Consider the following 12,379-nt stretch of genomic DNA (forward strand, 5'->3'; position numbering starts at 1 on the left):
TTCGTACCTTCCTGTGGTGAAGTAAGTTCTTTCAGAAGCTATATAAATAAAGAAAAAGAAAAGTGACTTTCAGAAATTACCCACAGAAATTTTGTCTGCAATACACAAAAGATGGCGGGGAAAACTCAATATAGCTAAAAGAAATCTACTTATTTGGCATATCAAATAATAAATTTACTTCAAAATTTTCGCTGCCTCTACGCATGTACGTTTGAAAAGTCTGTGTGTTTATGATCCTGGAACACTTTCTAAAAACTAAAACAATGAGGATAAAGAAAATATACACATATATATGTCACCCTGACAAATCTTAATCACGTTTAGTATTGCCATATCAGGCAAGTTTCGTTCTAAAATTATATATAATTTCCAGGGCTGAAGAAAACACGTTCTATGTTTAAAACGTTTTTAACGTTTAAAACAAAGTACCTTGTTTTAAACAAAAAGAAATTGTTAAAATGTTTATTTTGTTTAAAGCAATAATCTAAATAGGCATATATATTACATTTTACACGCTCAAAGATATTGCTTGTCATCTATATTTAACCGTTAGATCAAATTTCGGGAACATCCCTAATCTCGATCCGCCCAAATGTTCAATTCCGGAGAAAGAAATTCACTGAATATGTAGTTTCTTTGTGTTACATTCTATTGGTCATCTGCATTCTTAATCTTTAAACGCCCATTGATGCAACTGCTGTGTCAGGGCTTTAAACCTGAATGGCTCAGTCCCTAAGGCAGGAAGATGGATTTTGAACCAATTTATTCCTGAAGGATGCAGCTTTCCGCTGGTGTGCATTTTATGTATGTGGGGTACCACGTGGTGGTGGAAGGAGGGTAAATATCGTGTTTTTTTGTTTTCTTCAACAGTTTTTCGGGGGCCATTCCACCTCTTGTGAGATAGATTCATAAAAATTGGTACGTGAAGCAATGAAGTAGGCCACTACATGATAATATCGTGTATTTGTACTTCTTGTTTATATGGGCGAGCACGGAACGGGCAAAGTTAGCCATTTTTTGGAGTTTCAGTTTTTTGACGTAAATTACATTTATTTTTACAACAAACATCAATCGCTCAGCCCCTAATTAAGGTAGAAAGATGATTTGGTACCAAAGTATTCCTGAGGGATGAAACTTTCCGCCAGTATCCATTTTATGTATGTAGGGGGTATTTATGTACGGCCGAGAGGGAGGATGAAGTTCGTTTTTTAAATTTTTCATCAGATTTTGGGGGCCATTCTTCCCCCACTTTGTGGTACATCCATAAAAATTGGTATGTGAAGCAATGAAATAGTCCCCTACATGATAACCTGTATACGTACTTGTGTACTGTATAAAGGAGGAGGGGGTTAAATTTGTCTAATTTACATTAAGTTTCAGGACGGTTCCATATAAAGCAAGATATATATATATATTTTATTGAAGTGGTCTAAAAGCATAATTCTTGTTCGTATACATGATGTGTGTAGCAAAAATGATTTGCATATGGGCGTGGTACTGTCGTAGGAGAGGGGAGAATGTCTAATTCAATGAATGTTTTTCTGCGCATTTTTTAAATACTTCCTACATAAAACGAGTTCATTACGCAATGGCAGCAATGGCTACCATTTCTTATATTGTTGTCACAAGTATGTGGCCTGCACATTAGAATCATTGTCAGCGTAGGTGACTGCAAGGATTGCCAGGGCCCCGCAGTGAATATTTTCATATTTTTTAAAATTACTTTTATGTCTGTTCTTTTTCTACAAATACGGCGGGTATTTCACGAATGTTTCCTCGTTGGAATTTGTTGTCTATAAGCTTTCCAACTGCGTACAAATCATGACTATGCGATAATTACGGGGGTCACCAGAGCCCCGAACGTGAGAGTCTACCATTTTGTTGAAATCCCTGGCGGGCGTCTAGGGGTTGTGTTGTTACGCCGTAGACACTAATCATTGTTAGCTATCCATGTTGCAGATAGAGATGTATCTTGAAAACTGTTTAGTTAAAATATGTCTTTTGCTCCTTGTAGGCTAGTCACTGCTCTTTTCTATGAGTTGTATTGTATTTATCAGAGGATTTCTTCTAGCTTATGATGTGAGAACTGTTCATTATTATGGAAATGATAGTGACCAAAAATTACTCAAGTTTTGAATTTGTGAATTTGGATCTTAGAATAGTGTATAGTGTGTTTAGCCTCAGTTATTCTTGGAAATTAAGAAATGTTCAAATACCTCACTTGAATTTCTGTTGGTTTAGTTATACGCACATTCATGTGCAGAATTTCGTTCAGTAATATTTGTTATCATAAGAATATAATTCTGCTTGTAGTTTACTCCATGCACAAATCCTGCGGAGGATGGGTTGTTTGTTAGAAAATTAAATTAGCTTCTGCAATCTGATATTTTAGTTTTAAACATGTCCAACCACCATCGAAAAAAAAAACGTTTAAAACAATTTGTTTAAAACGTTTAAAGCAAACTGAATAAAACAATAGCTCTCGTTATAAACATGTTTTAAACATATCAACCCTGATAATTTCAATAAAATATTTGTTTTTATTGTTTTTATTATTATTATTGTTATTTCAGCAATATTGAGAACAGCAATGTTCTCAATATTGCTGAAATATCAATAATAATAAAAGGAGTTAGCTTCTTAACAAAATATTAAAATTGCACGAAATTAAGTTTAAAGTTTTAGTTTGTAACTTTGTACCTTGAGGCGTTTAAATTTTGGTTAGAGCACAGTATGCTAGAAGGGCTTCAAAACTGTACAATTCTAGATTTAAATCTTAATAAAATTGCAGTATTTAGAATTAAGGTTAGAATTAACAATAAAAATAACTTGATGAAATATTTGTTTTATTTTTTAAAATTAAATTATTTTGAAACAATTGCGTATACTACAGTATTATTAGTAGTCACGTGGCTGAAGTTGTCAATTCCAAAAAATTGTATACCTTATTATAACTATTTACGATTTTAAATAATAATAATATAAAAAGTTTTTTTAAAATTAATTTTAGCTGTATTTTATTGCCTTAATTTTAACTTAGAAGAGAAGATTAAGCAAGGAAATAATTATAAACATTAGTAATATATCCATTGATTATTATACAAAATTGAATCAATTATTATTAAACCGAAACAATCTTCTCTGAGCGCATAACCTGATTGGTTGCTTAATTCCGATCCTGCCTCCTTTTTATGGGCTTTCAGTAAGGTTAAAATTTTAGACTAAAGAGATTGTTGAAAAAAGGTATTGTAAAAATAACGACTATTATTATTATTATTCAGCTGAATTCTTTCTTCATGGCTCAGGACTCCAACGGCTGCCAATCGTCTCATTCCGTTTTGCTCTGGAATGCCTATACAAGATTTATTTATTTATACAGTCAAACCTGTCTATGTGGGCCATCATCGGTTCCATCGAAAAGTGGCCAACTTACAGAAAACAAGTATGATTGGTGTATTTTTAGAATAGGATTTCTAGTATTACTTGATTGTAAAATTTTAATAAGCAGTGGCACGACAGCTACTTATAAATAATGCATATAGAGTAATCATAAAAATATACAGTACTAGAAAATATTACTATAGTATGTTTTATATATGTGCATACCTTTCTCTTCCTGAAAACTAGTCTGGTACATTGGATTATTCGGATTGAAAACACAATAACACAAACAACCATGAAATAGAAGCGTATGTACGCAGTTTATTGAAATTGATATTATAACACACTGAGTTATTCAGATTGAAAACAAGAAAAGCTAAGTTATAAATTGAGAAATTCACATGAATTTATATGAATTCTTTTCAGTTGTTACTGAATGGTGGTTCGTTCTAGACGTATTTGTTTTATTCTTTTTGGCAGATATGCACATTCTAATATTGTAGTTAACTACCTCTTGTTAATGAGTTAGAAGTGTTTCCCTCGAAGCAAAAGATGTTTTGAGAAAATCTTGAGGGAATTCATATCTCAAAAACTCCGCTAATTTTGACAAGCCGACAGGAGCTAATAGTTGACAACTGAGATGGTTAGTTTTAACCCTGAGAATATTCAGGCATTACTAAAGCTCCCCACTGATGAGAGGAGTTGATATAGCTAACGGTTTTACCAAAACAGACAGGGTAAACAAATACATACAATCATTTCCTGAATTCCTGTACGTGCTTTTTCTTATTCACATCTTCTTTCACCACCCCTTTATCAGGGTAGTCTTCTGGCCATTGACCTCCAAGAGCAAATCGCGCGAATCCTTGCTTCTTTTCTCCAGTCACAAATACAGAACATCTGCCTCTCATATGTGAATACGAAAGAGTTAAGAAAAATAACAAAACGGTATTTTGCGTGGCCAAGATACGCAGGTAAATTTATCATTATCATCATAGGATAAACAATGCTTCAGTGTGGCCAACTTCCAAGATAGATAGGTAACTGATAGGCAATAATGTATGAACTACCTAAACATGTAGGTAGTCGAAAAAGTTCTGTGTTCTGCTTTTCAGCTCCGAATGTTGGTAAAAACTCTAAATTATACAGTTTCGATGTAATTGTTTGTTAAAAAGGTTAAATCATCTTCTGTGCCGATAATGGTAAATATTACTTTACATAAGTTCAACCTAGGAAAGTTATCATTATTACTATTAGGGATTGTTTCAGAAATTTCAACACTTTCATTTCCATTATTATTATTTTCTTGCCTTTACTTCCAAGTTGGTCAACATTGATTTCAGTTATATTAATATTACATTCATTTCTGCTTTCTTTCTTTTTCTTCCTTTTCTTTACCCCCACCCCATACAAGCATCTAAGTCAAGACGAAAATATTCAGTAAACTAATACGTAACTCCAGTTTCTGCTGTATGTCCTCTGGTTCGGATCCCTATGTCTCGTAATCTGAAGGTTCATCTAATTGATAATCCTCAGATAACACAGAATAATTCTTCAGATATTACTGTGTTCCATGGGAATGGTTTGATTCTGAAAAATATTAAATACTATGTAAAGCAATCATATTACCTAACATGCCCGTATCCAGAGGGGGTCCAGGGGGGCCTGCCCCCTAAAATTTTCACGGCATGCAAATGAACTATAATATGGTTGGATCGCACCCCCCCTCTCCTAAATTTTTGGGCTGGCTATCGGCCTGGCTATCTAACCCTAAAATCATATTTGATTTGACGTCTCTGTAACATAACTGAGTTTGATTTTAAGTGTTATTTACGGGGTCATCTCACAAATAATACTTTTGAACCGTGAGGAAAAGAACGGTAACTTACTTGGAACACTACCGTTAGTCAGGAAGACAGGCTTTTTCGGACTTCTGAACACTCATTTTCTAGGCTGTTTTTCACTATCTCTTCTAGACAGATATTAAACACTGTTGGCGTGAGACAGCATTCTTGAACTTCTCTTCCAATTGCACTCTCCCCTGTCATTTTTTCGAACCTCTACTTGTTGGTTCATACATACATTTTTTATGAGTCTTCGATCTTTCCATTCAACCCAACCCAGTTTTTTTAGAACTTCCAACAACAATTTCCGATTCAAGTGGTCAAAAGAATTTTCTAGACCAATAAATACCACATACAACTATTTCCCTCCTCCTATAAACCTTTCCCTGATCATCCTTAATATAATTGCGTTTCTTGTGCTCTTACCTTCTCTGAGCCCGAACATTCCCTTGGTATATTATCTATCCTGGTTGCCTTTCCATTTTTAATCTCGAATATACGTTTTTCAAATTCATCCCGAAGAATACTAAACCCTTTATCATCCTCGAGTATTTCGGTTTCTACTTTAAAGTCTAGGCCACATGGTCTATCCCTACTCTCATATAAGTCCTCAACATATTCTTTCCATCTTCTTAAAACTTCACTTTTCTCGCTGAATACCTTCCCATTATTGTTTTCTAGTGCCCTTGTAATACCCCCTGTTTCCTCCGAAGTACTATAGATTTCACCTCCTTGTACACCTGTTCACAAAAAGCTGGAAACTCGTTCAGAAACTAAGTCCGAAAAAGTGAGCCTAGATCCGTCACAATTCCCGCAGATCTATACACAGGGAATTTTATTTTCCCTCCGTTCTTTATATAGACACTAGCTGCAAACCGTACTGTCATCCGAGCAATGTGAAAATATAAAAACAAAATCAAACTACTTATTTCTGAGATTAATATTGTTTGCACACTTCATGCACAGTTCCAATATGCAAAAACAATCAATATCTTAAGTAGAAATTACTGAAAAAGACTGAAAATGACTATTTAAAACTTCAAGTATCAACCTGCGCTTGGAACGATTATCAATATTATAAAGCATTTCCTTCTAAGTGCTTCCGCAGCCAAGCGGGTTTAGTAATGCTGATTGAAATTTCTGAAGCTAAAGGCGACGGTTCGAGCCTCCGTGCGGAGAGTTCGGTTTTATTTCTTCCTTTAAAAAATATATATATATATATATATATATATATATATATATATATATATGGGAACATTGTTATAAATATAACTTTCTATTTTGAAGTGCTTGGAAAAACAATCAGACGAACTGTCACTTTTCAAATCTGTTACATTTACTAGCCCGCCATTTCGAGAATTTATGTATGAAAACGTTAACACGTCAAAAATATAAATTATTCATGTTCCTGAGATATATATATATATATATATAAAATGTGTGTGTGTGTGTGTTCCGTGTCACAACTGTGTAACACTTTTTCTTCGTGAAAAAGGCTGAACTACGAAAACCTGACGTATGCCTTGTCGCAGCAGACGAATTTCTCCACTTAAGGTACGAGTAACGAAATCACCTACAGCCAAACAGCTGCAATTCATTCATTAGTCATGGCTCATCGTGGTCAGAATGTTCGCGAGCAGCGTATTATAAATTATTCATATATATATTTCCGGGGGCTTTGCTAACTTCATTCTTGGAAATGTGAACATTCTACAAGATATTTCATCACTTTACAATATTTTATTTGAATAAACATAAAATTTCGGGGGCGGGGGATCAAGCACCGAAGTCCCCTAAAATACATACATACATACATACACACACACACACACACATATATATACATATATATAGAAAATATGTACTGCTTAAAATCAGATTAAATCGCAATGCCAGTAATCTGTAATATCTTACATTTGTATTTATTTACATTGAATGTGTACTTGTTTTATACTGTATAGCATGAATATTAGCTGCTACATAAGAAACAATTATCTATAATTGAATTTAAGTAGGAAATCGATATACTTATTATAAGAAGAAGCTTGTGAAAATGAAGTGTATTATAATGGTTGTATCTGAAATAAATGTTGTGTAATGGTGTAATTGGTTACCCCGCCAGCTTTGGAATACTGGGCTCTTCAAATTGTCCATCCTTAGGGATGCGCAGAGTCGAGTCGAGACAGAATTTTTCTGACAAATTTCGAGTCGAGACATCATTTTGACAGCATATTGTCGAGGAGAGACGGCCTCAAATCTTGTTCTGTGCACATCCCTATCCGTCCTACCTAGTTAAAATAAATTTTGGATGCGAATATTCAATTTCTTTTAACGATAATTGTAATCTACGATACAGATTGAAGTAAGATATCGGCTTGAACTGCTTTATTACCCACTTAACCTTCGTATACTGCAATTATATCTAATTGTGGCAGAAATATTTATTATTATTAGAATGAAAGACTGAAGAATGTATATTAACACAAAATGAGGAAGAACTCAATGCTCGTAGTAATTAACAAATTGGTTGCAAGTTTATTTAAAATTAACTCTCTTGAAATATAAATCATCATTATTAGAAAGAAACCAAGAGAACTGTTTTGTTAATTTGGACATATTATAAGAGATTGAGAAATGTGTATTTAATCGAACAGAATATATGAAACTAAATGGAATGGCATGTGGAACCGAACTTCAAAGAGGATAGGATGTGTAAATGAAAAATGAACGAAAGTAATAGTTAACAGCAGTAGTCACTACTTACAGCAGATGAGTGTAATCTCTCCCCCCCCCCCCCACACACACACAAAAAAATTCAACAATTCTGAAACATAAGGGCGTCACATTCTCTTCGTTTCCTGTGTAGCAACGCTACCACACCTATTTGGAATCTGCAATATTACGACTGTTTACCAATCTATAATGGGACAATTTAAACTGAAGTATTTCAGATCCAAAACAGCGGGTGGCTTTCTGAGGGGTCAAACGTACCAAAGAAATACCAATTATACTTCTTACCTTTATCTCAATTGATATCAAATCGACTGATAACGTAACAAAACTATTCCAGTAATACTTAACAATTCTAGCATAAAACAGTCTTTATGGTTGAAAAATAGAAATGTAAACTCGCATAAACAATTGTATAAATTTATTTTCATTAACTTTAAATAGAAATCCAACAATAATAATTTTGAGTTTAATTAACGAATATAAATCCTAGATTCAACAAGCAACTTGAAATTTCTTTTTTTTTTTTTTTTTTAAAAAAAAAAAAAGTTCAATAAGTTAAATATTTTCTCATCCCAATACTTCTGATTAATTAAGTTCAATAACTCTAAACACAATAATCAAGTAATTGCAAATTGCCCTTTCACAATTTTATTTTAATTTATCAACCAATATAGCAAAAAGCAACCAAAAGTCAGCAATCAATGGTTACCCAAGTTTACTTTAGAATCAAGATTCTATGCAAAATTACTCAGTAATTAGGTAAGAAGTAATTTTTTATTTTATTTTAATCACGTTTAGTAAATTCAACGTCAGAGAAGCTTCAAAAATATCAAATTTGATTCTTTAATCTTTAACTATTATGATTAAAATACTAGTTTTAAGTCAATTATTCAATTCAACGAATAACGAAATCAAAATCCTAACAAATCAATGCACAAAATAGGGACGTCAAATAGCCATTCAATATTAATACACAAAATTGGGACGTTAAATAGCAATTCAATATCAATGCACAAAATAGGGACGCTCAATAGCCATTCAATATCAATGCACCAAATAGGGACGTTAAATAGCAATTCAATATCAATGCGTTAAATATGCTGAAACTTCATTCAATGGAGAAAACTGCTGAACAACTCGGACTGCAAATTATGTCAAACTGAGAATTCTAACAAACGACCACACAAACGTGAATTGGACAAGGACAAAGGAATATTCTACGGGTTTTACTACTTTACACTTACCGTAATCAGCTCCCAATGGTTTCTCTTTCTCTGGCTTCAAATGTAACATTCAACTAAAGGGTGCTTCGAACTGAGAATCTTCCATGAACGAAGACTAACAACACCTCAGCAGGAAATAAAGTTTCGTCCTTTTATACAGCTCACACAGATTACGAATAACAACTCCAACATCGCCTTTGAATACCTCCTCTATCGAATCAACGCTTCTCAGCTCGACTCGGCAGCAACCTAAGTCCAGACAGTGACAACGAACGTTCACGGTTGAATCAATCACAGGTTCCGTTTGACGCTCTAACTATCCCCTTCCCATTCTGGCTTGCAACTGAAGCTACACGAAACGACCTTCAGTCACAAGGCAGAAGCGCACGGATACTTCATTGAGTGCTGACGTAATACATACAATCGTTCTTTCTTTCTCTTTGCCTTACGCTCTGAACAAAATACAAACAGCATTCAATTTTATTCTTTTTAAACATTTAAATATTCATTATTGCAATTCTCCTCTTTTCTTTTCTAAAAAAAAGAACAAAAAAATTACATAATGATTTAGAAGAAGAAAATTAACATTATTTAAAGGTCTCTCTCAACAAACAAAGAACTATTTCTTCCTCTTTTTATTTTTACATTTCACCCCCGTTCATGGGCGTCGGCAGGGTTTCCAGGAAATCTGCATGGACACAAACATTTCTTCTCCAAACTTCGTTCACAATTATTTTAACCTCTTGTGGCCACCAAGGCACGCCACACCTGACAAAATTAAAAATGGATTTTGCATATTGTTTGTCTATACCCCTTTAATAGAGTTAGCTAACAAACCAAGTACGGTCGACTGACTAGACGTCAAGTGAGTAAAATTTATATAGGAAGTTTCGATACAGCGTTCACCGAAGTGACGCAGATTTTGTGTTGAAGCTTCTGGTAGGTCCTATTTCGTAATGGATTTTTAGGTCAGTGAGATTTCTTTAAACGTATCAGAAAGCTCTTTAACTCCATACTAAAGGTTTGTCGTATGATTTATTCAAATCGTCAGGTATTCCGACAACCATGAGCCCAATTGGTTTCGCTTCACTGCTCACAAGTTTAACTTGAAATAAATTTTTACTTTTGCACGGAAACACAAACTCTTTTAATGCTCATTTTATTATGGGTAAAATGTATAAATCTGCAAGTAATAAAAATTTTCATGTCCATCTCCGAGATTCGATACCTCGTCCTTTGGCTCAGCAGTTCGACACGTAGACAACTAGACCAGTTGTCGTGTAACAGCTTGCAGGAAAATCGGTTTGAACTGCACGAAGGAAATTGAGGACATTGATTATAGCAGGATTGAGGCAACTACCATGTGCTCCCATGTATACATACTTTCGAAATACATTATCCTTAAGTATTACAATAATGAATTGTTTCTAAAGTACAGTTAATAACGGATCAACATATCTTGTTACACTTAAAAGAGGAAAATACAGATTTACAGAATGCTTTCGATTGTGAACGTTGGATTGTGGATTCGAACCTATTATCTTTGGTTTACTGTTTCCCGAAGATACTCGAAGTTGAACTTAGGAAATGTTTGCCTCAAAAGACCAATATTACACAGTCCAAGTTCAAAAACTAGTTCTTATAGCAACTATAGTGATTTCCTAATTAAATTTAATTTAGAGTACCCCGTGCCGTAAGCGTCGGTGGACCATCGATGGGTAACTAGCGACCTCCCGCCAAAAATTGATGGCCCCACTGCATCGATCCGCGGTAGCCCCACTTCCGTTTTGAATATTATACCACCAGTGGGCCACCGGTGGGAGAGACGCGACGAAATGCCAATGAATTACAAAATTACTCCACCAAAAAATGTTAAATAGCCTATATGCATGATTCATTTACATTGAGATGAGTCTAAAAAGCACTTACAAAATTTGTATAAAGTTCTCCTGGAATGGGGCGAAACAGCAACCTTGTGATGTAGAAGCATGGGTGATCTTGACAACGGAGCTCACTTTAGGAACATTCGTCAGGAAAAACAAATATATAATGATAAACACATGCACATGACTGGCGATAAGTCGTTTCGGTCCCTTTGCCTATTCTCCGCGACGAATCGAAAGACGGACCGAAAAGAAGTCATCACCGCTACGTGTTGGTAACTGCAATACCCCTACTCTAGATGTCTGTTTCGACTCGATGAAGACCTGCCGCCAGGGACACACTAGTGGCAATCTTTCGATGCGTTCCTAAATCGACGATCGACATTTACCGGCATGGGGTCAAGTTTCATCTCACAAATATGAGATATTCTATTTTTGGCATAAATTTTAACTCCTCTCCTCTGTTAGAATACACATCTTAATAAAAATGACATGTCATCAAGCCAGTCCGCGCATGGCACCCTAAAATGTTCTAGGAGGGGCTATCTTCATGGTTGCTATATATTATGTTTGGTATTTCTGTTTGTATACATTTCGAGAGTAAGAGAGAGGCCCACCCTGTCCCCTTCGGGTGCCCATGAGTTAGAGGTAGGTGAAAGTGTTAACTCAAAAAGATCATTTCTAACGGTTAAGCCATTTATTGTTCTGATAGACAACGCATTTTTTATTTATATCCTATGTAGATAGATACAGATTAATAGCATTATTACTGTCTTATTATTTATTTTATTTTTACCATATACTTTTCTCAACGTTTAAGTCCTTTAGGCTACGGGTGATTCATGCAAATAAATTCTAGTTCAAGTAAAATTTTAATGGACCTATAACGGGAATTGAACCCGCGACTATACGACCCAACAAGTAACGCGATAGGCATTAGATATTAAAACAAAACCGACTTACCGAACGTTCCTCAGTAAATGATTTTCTTTTATTTGTAATTGTTTTACTCAGTTTTATAGTTTTAGCAGTACCTCTCTAACAACAGGGGCACGAACACAGAATTATTACAGATAGGTAAAAACACAAGCCTCTCCCTGCGGGAATAGAACCCGGTACCCCGTACACCAAAGGCACACTTGCTAACCACTGGACTATCTGTGTAGGGTAAACAAAGGAGCAGAAATAAATATATATTGCACATTCCGACGAAAGCAAACGTCCCAAGGAAAGCAATATTAAAGGAAAAATGGAAAAACTTAGTGAGTTGTTGGAAGAGCTCGAAGGTCACCTGGGTATGAAGATCTTTATTCAG

General features: G+C 34.7%; 1 protein-coding gene across 7 annotated transcripts in view; it reads right to left on the bottom strand.

Moving 5' to 3' along the window:
* mtSSB (mitochondrial single stranded DNA-binding protein) overlaps positions 1 to 12,379 on the bottom strand; it is a 205,155-nt gene that overhangs the window by 59,961 nt on the left and 132,815 nt on the right. Inside the window, exon 1 of one of the 7 annotated variants that reach the window (XM_081738729.1) lies at positions 9,203 to 9,489. The exons of the other annotated variants lie outside the window; for them this stretch is intronic. Coding sequence (XP_081594855.1) covers positions 9,203 to 9,251 — 49 coding nt within the window. The 5' untranslated portion in view covers positions 9,252 to 9,489. Of the gene's footprint in view, positions 1 to 9,202; positions 9,490 to 12,379 lie in introns of those variants that run through there. 7 annotated transcript variants of the gene reach the window in all.

This window comes from Thermobia domestica, chromosome 14, assembly GCF_964235325.1.
Source record: "Thermobia domestica chromosome 14, izTheDome1.hap1.1, whole genome shotgun sequence".
NCBI classification, from domain to species: Eukaryota; Metazoa; Arthropoda; class Insecta; order Zygentoma; family Lepismatidae; genus Thermobia; species Thermobia domestica.